At 38.4% G+C, this 20,272-nt stretch overlaps 1 protein-coding gene across 1 annotated transcript in view; it reads left to right on the top strand.

Moving 5' to 3' along the window:
- Nucleotides 1-14,176, top strand: part of PRTFDC1 (phosphoribosyl transferase domain containing 1) — a 45,809-nt gene extending 31,633 nt beyond the window's left edge. The window contains exons 5-9 of the mRNA XM_010562830.1: nt 9,056-9,073; nt 10,521-10,603; nt 11,019-11,065; nt 13,055-13,131; nt 13,778-14,176. Of these exons, the coding sequence (XP_010561132.1) occupies nt 9,056-9,073; nt 10,521-10,603; nt 11,019-11,065; nt 13,055-13,131; nt 13,778-13,825 (273 nt within the window). The 3' untranslated portion in view covers nt 13,826-14,176. The remainder of the gene's footprint in view (nt 1-9,055; nt 9,074-10,520; nt 10,604-11,018; nt 11,066-13,054; nt 13,132-13,777) is intronic.
- The last annotated feature ends 6,096 nt before the right edge of the window (nt 14,177-20,272 follow it).

The raw sequence follows: 20,272 nt of genomic DNA, 5'->3' as shown, positions 1-20,272 counted from the left end.
GTAACTCCAGTTATGCCTCTAGTCCCACAAGATCCTATAGCAAGGAGTTTCATATTTAAGTAACATGTGAAAAAGTTCTTTCTTTTAAGCTTGCTACCTGCTTACCTTCAATGAGCTTTACAAGACTTAGGTAAATCTGCCTTTTTAAATTGCTTCCTTAAAAATTTCTGCAAATCTTGCCACATTAAGGTTTTTGGGTTTTATTGTTGTTATTTTTTTTTTTTTTTAGTGTAGTTATTTGGCCTGATCACAAACAGAGCTTTGTTTAGAGATTCCTATATTTTAAGGTCCAAAAGCACCATTACATTCTTATCTGAACTTCTTATCCAAATGATAATTTCTTCACTGTGCGTACCGTTTCTCTTTTGAGCTACCAACTATTTTGATTTAAAGACTTGATAGAGAAGCCTCCATACTTCAGGCATGTTTTACCAACAGTCAACTGTCATCACTGCTAAAATGGTGAACCTAATTTTCTCTTCTGAATTTGGATAGCTTCTTGCCTTTTGCTGTTGTGTTTTTTAATACCTTTGCCTACTAGATTGAGCAGCTTGTCATTATCAAATTTATATTGCCATATGGTTGCATATTTGCCTACCATCGAGTCATTACTTGAGCTTCTTTTAGATAAACTAATACCTTGGGAGCCTTCTGTAAAGTACTGGCATACTGTAGGATATAAATGAGACAAGGTTTGAAGGTAGAATTAGTAACAGGAAATGAATACTAGGCAATTGATATAATTGGAAGAAACAAAATTTCAAGCATGCAGATCCTTCTGTTGGTCTGAAAAGAATCAGCAAATTCAAGCTAAGTACACATTGAAAGAAACTCTTAATTTTAACCTAATGTGGTAATCAGACAATTTGGGAGAAAAAAGTGATTGCCCTACATGATCACCTGCCCTATGACCAAAGGGGAGATAAAAATGTTAAGAATTCCTCTGAGCTAAAATAAGAGAGCAAATTATCAGCTGTAGAACACTGATAAATGAGTTGGAGGTCAGCTGCAGTGGAAGATTATAATGTGCTGTAAAGCCAGTATTTTACTGAGTCCGTGATTTCTAATGAATACAGCAGTTCTGAATTTTTGTTCCCAGGCTCAGCTGTTGAAGGTATTTTGTGGTCTCTTTGAGGTTTTGGGCTGAAAGGTCAAAGTTCTTTTGTGAAAAATGTTCTCCCACTGGGAACTGGGCTGTTAATTAAATAAAAGCTATTACTTCATGCTACAAACCTTACTTCACTGTAAGGTGTTTTTTCCAGGTCTCAGATCATTCTTCTTTTCTCAGTCTTAAGTTCTTTCTGTTTTGTTTTCTTTTTTAACAGCTTTTTGAAAAAAAATGTGTGCAAGTTATTCTACTGATTTTATGATTAAACACTTAAGGAGAAAATACCCTCTTTGCATATCTGATTTTCTTGCTATAAAAGCAAGGGCCATATTTGTCCTCTTAGCTGTAGTATTGCGTTAAGTATGGTTGTTTATTTGATTACTTAAGTAGAGTTTCTGCTTTCCAGAAAATACTCCCCCTTTCTAAATCTGCAACTTATCATTGTACCTTGTTAAAATTTTACATTTTATGTGAATTCAAAGACACTTTCCCTCAAACTCTTATTCAGTGCTAATTTCAAAACATAGCTATTTTTCCTTTGAAATCAGTCTTCTAAATGGAACATGAAATGAAAATCTAGAAAAAATTATTATTCTTTTCCAGTAAGGTGAAAAATAGTTTCCATAGCACTTACTACTGTCAGGCAGGAGGCATACATGATGTCATTACTCTGCTTGGTCTTGTTGGCTGACATTGTTCAATTTATTACTGACCTGTGAGAAGGTAAACAATAGAAACATATTGACTCAGTGCCAGAGTATTTTTCAGCTTGTAACAAGTCAGGATTTTTCTTACGTGTATTATAATAACAACTTACTTTCTTGCTGTGTATAAGCTCATGAGGCTTTGAAAAGCAGTAAACTACAGATTTTCAATTTTTGCAGGTTTCCAGTCCATTATTAAAAATTTTAAAATTCACGGATACATTGAAATTTATTATAAAAGTCAAAATGTGTCTCTTTAACATGAGAGACAAATTCACATGGAATGCAGGGATTAGAAAGCATTTCTTTTTCATTTTACATAGTACCAATATTGTCAAAAACCTCCTGCTTTTTGCAGATGTCCAAAGACATGCTGCTATGAACCATTTCTACTACTGTCTAAAAGACGATATGAAAACACAAATTTTATTTTTGAGTAGATCCAGTTCACACCACAAATAATATTTCTGCTCAGTACAAGTGTCCATGTGCAGAGTCACAAGTTGCATGCACCCTGATCACTCAAAACTGGAGAATTTTAAACTTCACAGCACCCCTTTGCATTTAAAAACACAGAGTACAATTTTAGGGCCAGTGCTCTTTAAGATTTTTATAAATGATCTGGACACAGGAATTGAATGTACATAAGTAGTTTTGCCAATGACACTAAACCAGGACAAGCTGTGGACTCGCTTGAGGGTAGAGAGGCCTTACAGAGAGATCTGGATAGGCTAGAGAGATGGGCGATCACCAACTGTATGAAATTTAACAAGAGCAAGTGCTGGATTCTCCACCTGGGACAGGGTAGTCCTGGTTATATATACAAATTGGGGGATGAGAGGCTGGAGAACAGCCCCGCGGAAAGACATTTGCGCGTTTGGGTTGATGGCAAGTTGAATATGAGTCAACAGTGTGCCCTGGCAGCCAAAAGGGCCAACCGCGTCCTGGGGTGCATCAAGCACAGCATAGCTAGCCGGTCGAGGGAGCTGATTGTCCCACTCTACACTGCACTGGCCTGTACTGAGTGCAGTTTTGGGCACCTCAGTGCAAGAAGGACATCAAACTATTAGAGTGTGTCCAGAGGAGGGCGACCAAGGTGGTGAAAGGTCTCGAGGCAAGACTTACGAGGAGCGGCCGAGGACACTTGGTTTGTTCAGCGTGGAGAAGAGAAGGCTGAGGGGTGACCTCATCACAGTCTACAACTTCCTCAAGCGGGACAGTGGTGGGGGAGGCACTGATCTCCTCTCTCTGGTGACCAGTGATAGGACACAAGGAAATGGAATGAAGCTGCATCAGGGGAAGTTCAGATTGGACATTAGGAAAAGGTTCTTCACTAAGAGGGTGGTTGGTCACAGGAACAGGCTCCCCAGGGAAGTGGTCATGGCACCAAGCCTGTCAGAGTTCAAGGAGCATCGGGATGACGCTCTTAGTCGTATGGTTTAGTTTTAGGTCGTCCTGCGAGGAGCAGGGAATTGGACTTGATGATCCTTATGGGCCCCTTCCAACTTGAGACTTTCTGTGATTCTATATTGCACCAGCCTACTTCCTGCCAGCTACCTGGTAGAAACAGCTGTAAGCACAGGATGAATCAGAGTCATCCATATCTATCAGCTCCCAACCATCCCTCTGATCCATCAGCAATGAAAACTGCTGATTCTCTTGCAACGACTCAGTAGAAGAGTGTTTCAAACTCAGAGTTGAGCCACCGCCCCTTCTTTATTTGGACTATATAAGAAATCTTTCCAGGACATATTTAAAAAAACTGTTTTCTGTGTCTTACTGTAAGATATATTAGCACCTTTATCAGGTTTCTGGATGTACTTCACAGATTGTATTCGTAAAGATGGGTCTACTCAGAAGTTAAGCTATCTTCGGTCTAGTCAACATGTCAGTAAATATTCCTATTTCCTGTTCTCCAAGCTCCAAAAATAGACAGAAAATATTAAATGCATGCCAGAAGACCGGATTACTTTTCATGTGGTTTCCTCCTCTGCAATTACCCCAGATATATCTGAAAGGAAAAAACAGTCTTGATCTATGTGGTACAGGAGCTTCAAACACACATACTTGAAAAAAGATCTTTTCTTCAGCATCCTTTAGCTTCCTATCATTTTCTAGCTATCAGTTACTGCCGTAGCACCAAAAGCTGATGAGTTTCACCAGTCTTCTGCCCACCAGCTCACAGGTGAATTTTGTGGTGAAGCTGAATATGGTCTTTCACATAACTGTGACCTTTCGCAAGACATGCTGGATGCAGCCAGCTGTGCATTTAGGATGATGGTGACATTACTGATAATGTACTAATTTGTTGTATCCATTGCTTTCTTCTTTTATCTCCTACCCATCTGCTCAAGGATAAGCTGATCTATTTCAACCAGTTTTAGTTACCCATCACCACTATCTAGTGTTGGATACTGTGTATCAAAACATTTCTTGGCAGTTTGTTCCTCTACTACTCTGCTATGCCGTCCCTTTTCTGGAACCCTTCTATCAGTAACCTGCTTCAACAAGAGAAAGGTGGGGGATAGGCAGCAATACAGTCAGTTTCTCAGCACATCATGTCATTTTGTAGGAGATGGCTTTTGGTACCAGAGGATGGCAAATCATTTTGAATGCCTTCAGTTAAGTATGGTGACTTTAGTCACAGTAACCCTGCCTAATCAAAACAGGGATTAATGTATCACTCTCAAAGATCAGGATTCCTGTTTATTTAAATGTACAAAATGTGTTTACATTTAAATATTTTGTAGTGGCTTTTCCACTACAAAGTCCTTACATACAGGATTTCCCCATAGCATGGAAAATCCTCATCAATGTTCTGGAAGTAATGAGAATATGCATAATACAAAACAGAATCTATGTTTCCTGACCTAGACAACTGTCTCATTAAAGGGACTTTCAAAGGACCAAATCTCCCAATGCATATCATTTGCAACTATTGGACGCCTTGACTCTGAGGAGAAGAGGCAAGAATAACAGAATGCTGGTCAGACAGTTTCAGGGTCCACCAATATCCTTCCTTCTCAAGTTAGTCAATAAATATGAGATCTTAACACTTCAGCTGAAGTCATGTGCAGGTGACTATCACTCTTGTGGCCAGACAAACCCTTCAGGCATGTCTGGATCCATCTAAGTCTTCTTTCCTTCATATGAGTCATTTGTGATAAGGAAATGTAGACAAGATTAAATTTCTATTAGACGGTTGTATAACTGGTTTGAAAACTGTTCTCAAGAAACAGTTAATTATGCTTCACTGTCAGGCTTGATGCATTCAAGCATGTTCTCCAGGGACTATATGATATTTAATTCATGATTTAAAAGATAGAATTAGCATTTAATGCTAGTGATACTACCTGGAAAAATACTACAAGATAGTATTATGATCTTAAGAAATTATTTTAAGAATTTGGTTCAAAGAATGACATGTAATGACAATAAAGATGAATACTAACTTCTGTGTTTATATAGAAGTAATCTTTTGCATAAATGCAAGTGAGGAAGGACTGACTAAGCAAAAGTTCTGAACTGGAGACAATAGGTGGATCACAAGTTGCACATGAGACAGCAGCATGCCTTTATAAAAGATGTAACTGTTGTACTGGAATATATAGAAAGGAGGATTATTTGTAAAGCATACAAAGTGGTTCTTTTATTGTTCTCGACACTGGAAAAGGCTTCTCTCTGGTTTAGGGCACCACAACTGAAGAAGGATTCTGACCAACCAGACAGGTTCTAGAGGAGAACAAAAGAATGATCAGAAACCTAGAAAATATAACTTGTGAGAAAATTTTTAATAAATAGGGGTTGTTTAATCTGAAGAAGAGGAAACTGAGGAAATACATCCATCTTCAAATATAGAAGAAGTTAAAAAGAGAAGAAAATAAAGCTTTTTCTATGTCCACTGCAAAACAAGTTCAGGTCAAATAGCAGCAGAAGTTTTCTAACTTAGTTTTTTGCTCTTAGATAATGAGGCACTGAGACACATTGCCTGGGGAAGTTCTGAAGTCCTCATCATGTTCAAGAACAGGTAAATCAGGTATCTGTGAGGGATAGTTTGAAGTTGATTCTTTGGGCCAATGGAATAGTCTTGATGACTTTTCATGGTCTCCTCAGCCCCATTTTCTATTAACGTCTATAATGTCTAGGATTTTTTTCTCACAAGTTAGTAAAGTCTGCTCCTCTCTATTGGTTTAATCCCAATGCCATGACCAGGGAGGCTGCTGTCCCCTCATTCTGTCTAATTTTATGGTTTCCACTTGCAAGTAAGCAAGAGAATTCCTATTGCTGCTCATGATAGGATAGCTGAAGCAGCTGTCGTAGCAAAGAAATTTATTTGTCTATCAACGAAATGTCCCAGGACTATGCTTTTCTCTCCATCAGTCATGGCCCTGTGTGCGGTAATAGGCCTTAATGGCCATGACCTGTGTCAGTTGGGGCCCCTACCCACACCTGTGGGCACAGGAGCCTCAGTTCAGCTCAATTCTGGGCTTTTAGTCCGTGCCTGAGCCCTGCTGTATGGATACCAATCTTCAGCTCAGCTACAGCCATGCCTGTACATTACTACAGATGTTGATCCAGACCCTAACTCACAGACTGACTTCCCAGTTTAACCTTGGACCTGTCTCATCACTATGGACCTGCCTGGACATCAGTGAGCTGTGTTTGATCATGGTTACTCTCACTGGACCTGATCCCAACCTGTGGATTGACATCCCAGCTTGACCTCAGATCTGCCTCCTCACCGTGAACTCACCTGATGATAGGCACTCTTGTTTGAACAAGTCTCAAGTCTGCCTGCTTGCCTCGCTGGGGCACTGTGGGGCTGGGCCCTGGCTGGTGAGGCCCCTGCACTGCCAGCTGTGTTATTATGCTCAGCTCATGGCTACCCTTCACTCAGGGAGCAACCAGCCCTGACACAGTCTGCTAATGCAGGACTTTGCAGCCATGTCAGTTTTGGTATGTCCCATCTCATGCCATAGGTGCTGGATAGGTCTTGTCACTACAAGATCTGTGCTTTTGCTTTGGGAGGAAAGTTCTTGTCAACAGTATGAAGAGCAGCAAGAGATGCACAAAACTGGCAGAATGGGTCAGGGTGTCAGGCTGATGTCAAGTCATAGTGGACATCCTGGACTGTTTGCTGGTACTAAAGGAGTTCATTTCCATCTTTAGGTGTGGTGAGGTTCTTTCCTTGTCAACTCTTCTCTTTATATCGTATATATATGTGTGTATATGTATATATATATACATAAATATTTACATATTTTACACATTTACACATTACCAGCTGTGCAAGTTCCCTGGGGGATGGTTAAACCATTACTCCTGCACATAATCTTAAGGTGTCCACTGACTGAATCAAGTTATTTGCTTAAGCATCAGACCCAGGTGTCCTGGGCTATTCTTTGGAAATGTTTTTCCGAGTTATGACTTCATCCAGGAAGCCAGATGAGAGCCAAACCCTTTTTGGATCGAAATGTCTTCCTTCAAGAAAATGTGTCCCTGCATACCTGTCATAAAGTTCCCCTGAACATGGTTTTGGTCTCTTCATCTTATCTAGAGGACTGATATGCTTCCTTTCTTTCTTGAAGGAAGAAATTTCTAGAGGCAGAGCATCTTTCGACTTTTGTTTTTAAGAGGCCTTTGACTTTTTACCTGCACAGGACTAGGTCTTTCAGATCCAGAGTTGTTTGTGTCAACAGCTGAGAGGTTGAAAGTCAGGAGTGCCAAGCAGGATAACCACCAGTGAAACCTGTTATGAAAACACCAAAAAGGAGACACCCTCCAAGATTAATACACATTCCACCAGAGCTCAGTCTAAATTAGTGGCTTTCTTGAGTGATATCTCCATTGCTGACATCTGCTGAACTACTACCGGGAGTTGCCTCCACACCTTTACCAAGTGTTTTGCCATTTCAGAAGCATCCAGGTATAATACAGTGTGTGGTAACATGTTTCTGCAGTGGTTGATGCACGAAGCATGCTATGTCTCCCTACCAAGCACTGTGATTGTTACGAGGAACTGCAGTATGACTATAAATGTGGATAAACTATATAAATAATTTCTGTTTTGAAGATTAAAAGAAGATTTACATACCAGTTAATGAAACTGTCAAAGGTGTGTGGTTTATGAGCACACTCCCTTCACACACTCCTTCTCCATGGTGTTTGCGTCTTCCTCAGAAATCTCAGCCTTGGGATTCTGTGATGGAAAAGGAAGTTAGGCAGTCCCCACATTATGTATGTAGCAAAGCCAGCAAGCCTGATAGAAAGGAAGTGGAATGTAAGCTAGTCTGGTGAATACTGCATGGATATGAGACCATCTGTCTCAAGGTTTTGCGGGACATACAGTGTGCACATGCATATAAGATATATACAGGGATAGATAGATAAGTATATAGGTATTTGTGAAATAACTTCCCTCTTGCTATTGCAAGTTTCACCTCAGAAAGTAGATCTTAACGCAAGATTGTAAGAGTCCATCCTTTTGAACATGCATATGGTAATGCCCACTAATAAATAGATTTTTATATCTTCTAATAAGGACATTACTTCGTATTATTGGTTTTAATAGAAGAATAGAAGTCTCCTTAGATACTGTGATTCCTGGAACAGTGGTGAGTAATTTCAGCAAAAAGATCAGCCTGTGTGATCCTGCTGTCATAAGGCTTGACATCACTGCCCTTGACTGGACCACTCCCCTTCTCTTCAAGTAATACTACTGATTTCAGCAGCAGCATTTGAAGAGAAAGAGGGTGCTTCACAGTATGAGAATGGATGGTACAACTTGGCCTGTAATCCTTTACTGTGAGGTTTCTGGGGGGTGGGAGGAAAAGCATTTCAGAGTAAGAATATTACTGCTGTAGTCTCATATTAACATTGGAAATAGTATTTTAGCGAACTAGAGAGTACACTGTAGTACATGGCTAGACACACTGGAATGAAGTGAAGCTCATCCCATTTGGATTTATTTCATCTAATTTTATTTTCTGAAGCTACATCTGTTCTTGCACGAAGAGGATAATCTAGACAGAGCTAAATAAAGTTGTGGCTCCTGACTGCAGGTCTTGCGCTTATGGCTGGCTCTTTTTCAGAGCACAAGAATGAAGCAGGACACTCCTTGTGTCCTACTGTGTTGTACATATGCGTATGGAGCTATCTATCTTCATTTCACTTGTTCAAACATTTGTTTCTTTTAGTTTGTGAATATTGTGTAATTGTATTCTTTTTTGTTTGTTTCTTTCAGAATGTTCTAATTGTGGAGGTAAGTTGGGTGCTTATGTCATATTGTACTTAGATAAAGTCACATAGTCAAGTTGTGATTGTGTGTTCTGTTTCTAAAACCCATCTGTGTTTAAACTTCTTTAGCTGGGAGGTGGTGAAGAGGGAGAGGGGTTGATTTGCTTAATGACCTCTCAATCCTTCCGCAGTTGCTAGATGGATCAAACTACATTGCTGCCACTCTAATTGGTAACCTGCCTTGCGATACCCAGGAGTCTTTGTTTCTGCATCATTTGATTTGTTCTTTCTATGGTTTCATCAACTCCTGTTCTGCAAGTTGTTCTGTTCCCTGGAGGACAATGAATCAGCTGCAGCGATGCCCTGCACTTCTCAGTTGCATGACTTTGAAATAGTAGCATAGCCCTGCACATGCTTTATGTCAAGGTGGTTCACACATGGGTTGAGAATGTCAGTCATTCTCTCAAGTCCCTGTGACTCCTGCTCTTTAGCATTGCATCCTGCAGTGTCCCCTGGAGAGGGCCCATCACAGATATGTTGCTGATGTAAATCAACAGCGTTCAGCTGTAGGGGAAAAGAATGTGCCACCTCACTGGTGCTGCAAATTCTCTCTTAATTAGTGAAGGTGATTCTCTTTAAAAATGTTGGAAAAGCAACCGGGATGGTTAAAGAGCACATCAGGATCTGACTGGCATTTCAGGCCCAGTCTGCTTGTGTGGGAAGTAAGCTGGGCAGTGTAATGAAGGAAATGTATAAATGTTGGAATGTCTTTTCTTGGCAAAGGACAGAAAAAAAGTCATCAGCCACAGAGATGGCTGGTTACCTGAATAGCTGCTAGAAGCTCCGTATTTGCTAATACTAACTGCTGTAACAGAAATGCAAAAAGTTTGCAGCAAATTTTGTTAATGCTATTAGATAGCTGGGGAGCAGAGACAAGGTGTTGCTAATGAAAAATTCACACCCACAGAGTTCAGGATCAACAGCTGCTCTCCATGTCATGGTCAGTTTTGTACCCGCGTATCTACTGATCTCATTCAGATCAGGTTGGGCACAGCAGCTCTGGAGAATACTCATTTGTACTGGACTAATAAAACAACAAGTAGGGCAGATTTAGCCATGACATGGAGAGATGTTGACATGCTGTAGTCTTCAGCATAATATGAAAAGTCTGATCCCTGCATCCTCCCTGTGCCCAGTAAAGTCATCTGCAGTCCCGTGTTACGTCCCAAGTACTAGAAACATAGCTATTTTCGAAGTAGATGGTCCTTTAACTGATTATTTTATGAGTAGAAAGTGCTTGCTTCAAAGAGTGTGAGCTCATTTATAACCTTTTTTGGATGTGGCTTACAATACGCTGGGAAAAACCATCATTGCTGCAAAATAAGAAGGTGGAACTGCTCAGTCATTGTCCAGATTTCCTCTTTTCAGCTTTTCTTTGTTTTTTACTTATCCTATTTTTCATGTTTTGTAAGGATATTGTTGGAACTGGAAGGACTATGAAGGTTCTGCTTAATAATATAGAAAAATACAAGCCAAAAATGATTAAAGTGGCAAGGTGAGTAAAATGATCACAAAACTAAGTAATTAATTAGTCTAGCCCAACCTATTTTGCAGTGGAGGTTCCCATTCCGAGATCCTGCTTTAATTTGGTGCTGCAGTATCGCGTGGGGAGCTCTGCAGAGGAGCTGCCTGAGTCACTAAGAGGAGGGTGGAGGAAAGGAGAGGAAATGCTTTTGTATTGTTCTGTAGTGGCAATGACCCTTCAGCCATTTCAAGACTGGCACTGATGGACTTTGCAGGGGAACACACCCATCTCTTCCCTGCCATCAGGAGGTTGTCAGGAGGAGAAGTGGAATGAGAACAGTGATTCACATGGCTTGGAAGTTTTTTGATAAAGGGAATAGGTTTTATGCATGTTATTCAGGTAAATAGCCAGATTTACATGGGTTTTATTTTGTTTTTAATTACAGTTTGCTGGTGAAAAGAACGTCTCGGCCTGATGGGTACAGACCAGATTGTAAGTGTTGTTGTGAAAATCTTACGTGACAGTACAAGAAGTTGCCGCTATTCTACCACTTGCCTTTCATATCATTCTATGGTCTTCTAGAAGCATTGGAAAATATCAGTTGTCAATGGGACTACGGGATGCAATGGAAGGATTTGTATAATTGTGGTTTGGAAAGCCTAGCCTCCTTATAGTCTGGTGTTTTCTGCAGAGTACTAACTTTACAGGGAAGTTATCAAAGCGTTTAATTTTATCCATGAAAGGTTAAGTGTTTTATCTTCTGTCTCTGACAAACTATATAGAAGAGAAAGTCCATTTCTTCCTTTTCCTTCCCCATTGCATCTCTTTGGAGGAGCTGCAGGATTCCATCTGAACATGAAAGGTGTTTTATTGTGACCTAGTTATTCACAAGTTTTACATTTTTATAACAGAATCACACTTTTTATTATTCTTTGGAAAGTATTATTGTTTAAAGGGTAAACAATGATATTGTAATTAACCCCCCCCCCCCAAAAAAAAGCAAAAGATAAATTGGGCTTTTTAAACTTCCTCCTGCTGTTCTGTTTGTGTCACACCAGCACCACTTTTCTCTGAATTATTGGTACTTGTACTGTGCTATGATGAAGCCATAAATGGAGCTATACCAAGCTATTGTCATTTTAGACTTATTAGAATAAATGATGTAATAACAGGTATGTGGCTAAATACTGAAAAGAATAGATCCATCTAGAAGAGATCGACCAGTATTTGCTACTGAAGAAGGCTCTGGTCAGCTGAGCTGGGAGGAGGGTAGAAGGAGAGTAGGCAGGTGAGTACCAGGAGGCAGCATGAAGGGTCTTGATTTGAGATGTGGGAGAGAGGGAAACTTTATGAAGCAAAAGTTACTCAATGTTGGGCATGGCCCTGCGGTTTTAGCCCAATAATCTGAACTGTGACACAAACATTTTGTTGTACAACTTTTTATATAGTGGTATTTTTAACATTTAGAATTTAATCCAGTAAATTAACGTATATATTCAACTGGATTCACTGATGTTAAACATATTAAAAATACAATAAAATAACTTCATGAAGGCTAGCTTAATATTTTTATATAATAACTTGTAAAATGAAACAGGTTTTATCCTTGTTTATTCATACTGTGATGAATATTTAGAAAACATTAGAGATCACTTGTAAATCACTGATAGTGCTGTGTCATTTGCTCCCTTACTTGAATTTATGACTCCAAAGTGTCTATTGCCCACAATTTCAACAACTGAAAAAAATTCCTTACTTGAATACCTGTAAAATTTTTTATGCTGATCTATTTTTGTGTCCATAAGGTTGTGTTTTTCTCTAGTTACTTAGTGAACAATTTGGAAAGAGTCTAACTTGTTTTATATAGTGCTGATACTGCACAGACCTTCACACTCAAAAAGATACATGCTTGTGCTTAGTCTGAAGTGTGTGAGTTTTATGATTCAGCTACACTGCATGCATTTACTTTGTTAAGCATGTGCATGAGTCTTCATAAGGTTGGGGCTTTAATTTAGGAAGCATTTGACATGTTTTGGTAGCATAATACACAAAATAGTTTTTGCTATTCTCAGAAGAAAATATATAAATCTCTGAAAGTTTCTTCTGAGTTAAAATTGTACTTTTTTTTTGTCATTAGTGTGATACTAGACAGTTGTCATCACTCACGTATACCAATGGAGCTTCCACATGTAGGCAGAATTTTTCAGCTCTGATTTTGGCTTCCTTCCACAGTGTGTCTGTTGTGCCACTGATAATTGTACACAACTCTCCTACCCTCCACTGACTGTTACATGCCTGTCGCAAATAGTCTGTGGGAGGGAACTAGGCATAGGGCTACTGCTGACCTTGATGTCTCAGAGTCAAAAATAACATAACCTCAACTGACTATATATCTTGTCAGAGAACCAACACATGAATTTAAGGTCTATATAATTGCCACTGATCTTGTATTGATGGTGTTTGTTATTTGTCTCAATACAGATTACGGATTTGAAATTCCAGATTTATTTGTGGTAGGTTATGCCTTAGACTACAATGAGCACTTCAGAGATCTAAACGTAAGTTTCTTTAAAAAATAATAGTTTAAAAAATCACTCTTTTATATTTTCCAGGGTATCTTAAATACTCCATAATTTGCCTCCTCCCTGGGGCCTTATTGTCATGGTTGGGATCCTTTCAGTGAGTGTAAAACTCCCTGCAAAACCTCAAATAACCCAAAGCAGTCACTGCTCAGCGCTGTGAGCGGTTCCTTCCCATCTCTTCCCCATAAGAGCAGAAGTCATACCTCTCCTACACCTCCAACTTCTGTAAGCATAGGATTTCACAGGTTCATTCACAGGTCCATTCCCAGAAAGTGCAGAGACAGCAGTAAAAAGTGAAACACAGCTACAGTTCAGACAGGTTTGGACTTCTACTGCTATGTTGCCTGCCCCTTTTCTCAGCGAGATAATGATGGAAAAAAGGTGCAAGCCTTGCCTCTGCTTCCTGTGGTACTCCCAGGGGTGGACCTCAAAGCTGGGAACTGCAAGTGGAAAAACTTGCTGTAGCTAGAAAGTGAAATCAGAATTCAATTCCAGTCTCTGGAAAGGAAGGGGTAATTACAAGATCACTAGATTTGTCAAGCGAAAGTATTTCTGAACAATTCATTAATAATTAATAATGTAATCAACTATGCTGTTGCAATCAGTGTTATATTCTTTTCAGCACATATGTGTTATCAATGATCATGGCAAAGCAAAATACAGAGTCTGAAGCGGTAACATCCTCACCTGAAGATTTGTAAGCTCAGTGAAGCAGAAATTTGACTACACTCCCTCAAGCATCTCCCAGAAGAGCGGTTCAACTGACTTGTGTTTCTTTCAGCTTAGTACAATAAGGGGTTTGCTCTAGAGATACTGATTAATATTTACAGAAGTGAGAGCTCTTATCTAAAATGTGAAGTAGAGGGCTTTTAAAGTTATTACCTTTTTTAAGTATTAAAATTATACCGCATAAGATGCCTTTTGACTAATAATTTGTCTGCCTCAATTCTCATTGTGAATGCATCTTTTCTTTGCTCAGTCCATCATTCTACCCACTGCAATTCATGTACTTCACTGTGTTGCATTACATCATTCAAAAGAGCCATTCTGTACATGAAGATTATTTTACAGAATTTTATTGACTGCAGCATCCCTTTAGTCTTGGTCAGATATGCTGCTGCCAAACTGAAAGCATTATTTTGATTTAATTCCACAATTCAAAAGTTTCAGCTGAAGCTGTGTGTTGTATGATAGTACATTTCTAGGAGTTTGTTACTGCCTCTTTGGAATGGAAGTTTTAACACTCAGAATGCACTGAACTAGAGTGCTGATACAAAATGAACTTTTGCAAGACACCGGTAATCTGAAATTGGAAGATGCCGTGGTTTTGGTATGTCATGTAGCCATAGATCCAACCTGTTTAATGTGCTGAATTTTAATCAAGAGAAAAGAATGCCAGGCAGGTTTCAATTTCTGCATGGTATCCTTTTACTTCTATAGGACACAAGTAAAAAAACTAACATAGTGTTCTCCTGTGCATATATTCTTAATCAAACCTCATTAAGAACAAAAGTTTAATGCTAGTCATACAATTATTCAGTTATGATTTGATTTTTGTGGCAAGTCTAAGTTGAGACTTTTTGTGACCATTTGTCATCTTTAAGAATACAGATCTGACAATGTTGGAGAAGACTTGTATAAAAAAAGAAAAAAAAATGTATAGGAAAACATAGAAAACAAGTTAACCCATGAATACTGTAGACTCTAGAGATTCCTTCCTTCCTTTATACACTGTGTTTGAAGAAGTTTGTTAACTTACATGCTGTGTTAAGTGTGAAAAATTTAATTCTGTACTGTACGTAACAACTTCCCGAGAGAAGCCAATGCAAAGTAAGTAGCTGTGTATCAATAGCTTTGCTCTGAACTGTAAGAGGCAGATTGTTATTAGCTCCAGGTCCCTTTAAACTAATAAAGAAACAGTAAGAATACTTGTTACATTGCACAGTTGTTTATTTTCCTGCTTCAACCTATTTCGCACATGCTGTAAAAGCTCTTCAAAAATATGCATTTAATTGGTAATCTAAACATACCTTATATATGTATTCTGTGGCTCATAAGCTATTGTTATTCGGATAAAATCCATGATGTTAATGGCACGAAGAAGTAAGATCAAAGAATTATTGTGGTTGCTAGAGAAACGCTTTAGCCCTCTCTTCTTTACTCTTTTAACCTATTTTTAAAGAGTTCTGTTGAAAAGCTTTCCCTCACAGAATAACTTTCTTCTGTTATAGAGAAGAAAGCACACCCGTACAGTCCCTGGAAGAAGCTGGTGAGAAGAGTTTAATCTCTTTTTCTTTTATGAGGGTGTTAAATTTTTTCTTAATGCTTCTGATTTCTATGGATTTAGTAGTATTGGCACACTGTGCAGGCAGACATGCTTAGGCTTAGGCTTAGTCCAGGAGATCCATTAGGTTATTTCCCTTTTTTCTTCTCTTCTTAAAAAGTCATAATCTAATTTGCCTTTCTACTATGATCAGCCTTCAGCAACAACAACAAAAAATGTAACAAGTGAATTAGTGTGAAGTTAGTGTGAAAATATGAAGTAATATCGATGCACATAATTCAGGCTGTGTTAAAGTTGTTTCATTGGAAGATTCAGATTATTAAAATCTACATACTTAATAGAAAAGACCAGAGTTATAGAAAAGATAAGAAGAAGAACTGGAATATTTCTTCAAATTAATTTTATTTCCTTCTGCCATCAAGTTTTTAACATTGTGTTAAGGCACTATACAGATTTCACTAGAGAATTTACATGTGCAATTATACTGTGAATAAGAGGTGTTTTTCTCTTCTAATGTCATATTTGAATTTTGTACCTTTGTATATCTGAGTGTGTCCAGATGTCTCAGTTGCCATTCCACGTTACTCTTTGCTTGAAGCACTTCCATCTGAAAAATTAGTTTTCAGTTACTTTAATAATCTGATTCCAATATATCATTAGTGTAACTGAGGTCACAGGTAATTATGCATATATGTCTGATTATTATTTGGTCTGGTTTCTTCAGTGTGCTCATAGTTTAAAAAAAACATACTTTTTTTCTGTAGCTGTCTCCTGGTTCAATAATAGTGTTGATGCCCTGTGTCACAATGTACTTTAACTAGAAGGCCACTAAACATTTTTTTCAGTTGCGGTTGCACCCTATGACCCACAGAGCAATGTATCTTTTTTTTAAAATCAGTTCAGCAACATCTGTTGCTGAAGAAGAGAGGATGTTCTTTACAATTGGTTACTTTTCTGGACATTGTGTTTATGTGTTTGGTGGGCATCCATTTTTATGTCAGTTTTTCTTCTCATGCACTCTTTAACACCAGCATCTTTTCCCTACCTGTTGAATACAAATTAACATGGGCAGTAATTTGTTTTAAAGTTACATGAATGTTTAGCAGCCATCAGGTTTTAGACTTTATTCAGTTCATTCCTGCTTAGTCTGGTCCAATTCCAAAATATCTGAAAGTGATTTTCTGGAGAGAAGGCCAGAATAAGAAGAATAATTCCTACAACTTGGTTAACTAAATATCATTTAGGATTTCATGTTACAAACTATAGATATGGGCTGAATATCTAGTAGTTTCTGCTTAAAAAAATAGAATTTAAATAGTCTAAACAGTCTGTAATTAAAATATTTTTTCTTTTTTTTCAATTCAATCAGCTGCTGCATTCTTGTATTTATAGTTGAACAAAGTTTTATTATTAAATTTCTATAATGTAAAATTCCAACATTTTGCCCCAAAACACAATGTTAACTGTATGTGATATTCAGCTGCAGAACAGTTTCTGATCTGTGAAAGAGTCAAATCATCACACTTTATACACAGTAAAATGCTTAACTTGGAGATATACTTATGTCATGCATCACCATTATTGCTCCATGGTGAGAATAACGTTTATTTCCATAAAAAATTGGAGTTTTAAATTTTAATATTTCTTTAGACTGAAGAAGATAAAGGCCAAATCAGCTTCTCTGCATATGTTTGCATTTTTATTTTCTCCGATAAAATAGCAGTGAAAACCTCTGTTGTAATCAAACTTGTTACACATGGAGACTGTAATTGATTCTAGCTACCTAGAAAACTTTAATTTTCAGTTTCAGGTAAAAATGAGAATCTCAAAAGAAAAACATTACAGGGTAGCATAGCAAGAGCTAGAGGCACCCTTGCCCTTTTGTAAAACCATCACATTTGGGAATGTTTTCCCCTTCTTTTGCCTTTTTAAATGTTTTCCAAAACCTCTGATAGTCTACATATATAGATCTGAGATGAATGCAGTATCTAAGTGTACTGCGAAAGGTATCTTAAATTCGGTTTCTCCTTAGACTGGAGGGAGAAATTTTACACATGTATGTTAATGTAGGTGTGTGTCACCTCAGTTCAGTCTCCCCAAATTTGGCTCTGGCTGTACTCACCAGAGAGCACAAGATAACTGAAGAGGATGAGTCAACCTCTTCCTCTGCTTCTTTCAGTGGTCCCCATTTGAAACCTTGTAGGTGAGAGAAGCAGAGTGTCAGGTACTTTACCCATGCCCTCAACAAAATGAAAATAAAGTGCAGGGAAAATAAAAGCTTTGATCCTAATTTCATACACCTTTTGCAATTATTCATTTAAAGCTGTATGACTTCCTCCAGGAAGTCAGCCACATCTAGCTATCCCAGTGCCTGAACTGATAGTGTTTGTACCACTAGGGAATGACTGCTGTGATTGCCAGGGATATTCAGAGCAGTGAGAACACCTCAACAACACGTGGCTGGCTAGAAAAGATTGATCCCAAACCATAAACTATACTGTGGGATTATTTTGTGGTGTTAAAAGGATAATTCTTTGTTAAGAAAAAGCAATATTCTGCACTTATCATAAATGATGAGAGGGGAAAGATAACCAAAATAAAGAAGGAAGTGCTAAGATACTGAAGAAAGGTTGTCATTTATTTTGCAGAAAAAATGAAGAACACCCCATATTTTTCAGAAGGAAAAAAGGAGACATCAGTTCTGGGTGAGGCTCTGTAAGCCCATTGAAGGTTGTCAGCTGTAGTTCTGCTGTTACCACGTCCTGGCTGACACTACCTTCCTTTCTGTCCATGAACTAGTGTTTGGTTTCTTTGTAGCTTCACAGGAACACATGTGTATCCGCAGCTGAACTTTTCACTGTTGCCAGTGGTTGTTTTGGAACTCAAAGGGGGTTCCAAATCTGCAGAAACTTAGACTCAATTAGTTAAATACTTGCTGTCATGCCTTGTTCCTTCTGCTGCTGCATGGAACACTGAACTACTGACAAATTACTGGAGTTTGCAGTACAGCAATTTATTTGTAATATTAAGAGAGAAAAAGGGTTGGATACCATTCAAAGGATGACCTTTAGTTTGTTGCAGGAGTGGCATGAAAGGTTTCCCCATTTTTTTTGGTAGAAAGAGACAAAAATGATTTGTAGTATTGTGATCTAGCAGTCTGTCTTAGACCTGCATGATTGGGCCTCTGATAATGGTCAGAAAAATCTTGTTTCTAATCATGACACAAATTTCATTACATTCAATCACTACTACACATGTTCCAAAATCCATTGGTCCTATTGTTAGTAAAGCTTCCTATGTTTGTCACCACTGTTAAGTCACGAGGTTATACAAGGGACAACTCTATTGCTGGAAGATGTATGTTATGCCTTCATAGATACTCAATTTGCATAGGAGAACACTGGAATCTAGCTAAGTTGTTTTGGAAGCAGTGCCAGAAAACAGAGTTATCTTGAAGCGCCTTTTCTCAGTAATTTTCCATTTTCCTGGAAATATTAATCTCTTTTCTTTAGATTGCTTTTCTCCAGTTACACCCTATTTTTATATTGTTCTATCCTAGTGTCTTTTAACCCAATTCTTGCCAGTCCTGTAGTTTTTAATGTAACTCGCAAGCGTTTGTTGTTTTCCAGGAAAGATAAGCCCTCATTCTGAAACATTTAAGGGCAGATTTTAAAAAGTGCTTAAGCATCCAAGAAAATTTTATGGGATTTCACCTGCTTGGGTGGGTGCCTAGCTGCATCTTTCAGTGATTATGTACCTTTGAAAATATGTTTCTTGCCTAATCTGGATAGACTGGGAAAAAATGCAATAATATAACTTGGAATGAAAACAGGAGGTACCCCAATAAAAAGGAGAGGCAAGTACAATTGTGTCATTCTTTGATGTGGGCATGAATATCTCTTTGTCCTTCTGAACCATGCAAATGTTGTTTAATTGATTTATTTGTTTGGGTTTTCATGAGAATTATTGTAGTAGTGTTTCTGTTTTTTTCTTAGGAAATTTGGAGTGAGGTGAGAGTGCTCAAAATTTAGCTTTTGGAAATAATAGCTCAGCATAAACACTAGCACAGAGAGAAAAAAAGCAGACCAAATACAAAGGAATATTCAACAGTAGCATGAGCAGCATAAGAGTCAAGGAGGGTAAAAAATGAAGTGTCATTAAAAACTTTAACTGTAGAGTATTGATTGGAATGTATCCACCAGTGAGTGTACAGGAAGGATATTAAAATCGGTTAAATATGACCTGCTGAATGAGGGCGGAGATGGAAGGCTTTCTGTTGAGAGCCAGTTTGGTCCTGGGCCCATTTGTGCCATATGTGAAAGAAAACCATAATAAACTGAAATTGTTTCTCTTCCTCCAGAAGGCATTTCACATAATAACATGATGCTATTAACGGCATTGAAGCTTTTAACCACAAACACCCAATTTAAGCTTCCAGTACTATTTTGCCTAAGCTTTATACAAGGCAGTCTCAGCTCTGTAAGGTCAGTCAATGTCTCTGTCTCTTAAATTTAATCAAGCACATTAGACACCTATGTTACTCCATCTGAATAGATCTCAGTGTTGTTCCTAACAGTCTCTTATTTTCTGAGGTTTTTTAGGTCTTCCCATCTCAGGCTTTACTGTATTCCTTTGATCTTTATTTCAGTTTTTCCCAATTCCTCTTAGTCCATGTTGGGCAGAAACCAATTTACAAGCTCAGCAGGTGCTGGGAGCGAGGTGAAGGATGATCCAGAGACATGGCACAAAGACCAGTGAGTTCGCAACTCTTAGAGAAAACAAATCCCATAGACCGCTGAGACACTACTGGGTGGCAGTTACTGGTCTTTCATG

This window comes from Haliaeetus leucocephalus, unplaced genomic scaffold (genome assembly GCF_000737465.1).
Source record: "Haliaeetus leucocephalus isolate CR32 unplaced genomic scaffold, Haliaeetus_leucocephalus-4.0 Scaffold0, whole genome shotgun sequence".
Classification (NCBI taxonomy): Eukaryota; Metazoa; Chordata; class Aves; order Accipitriformes; family Accipitridae; genus Haliaeetus; species Haliaeetus leucocephalus.
The sequence above is the reverse complement of the archived record's forward strand: the minus strand, read 5'-3'. Positions and strand labels throughout refer to the sequence as shown.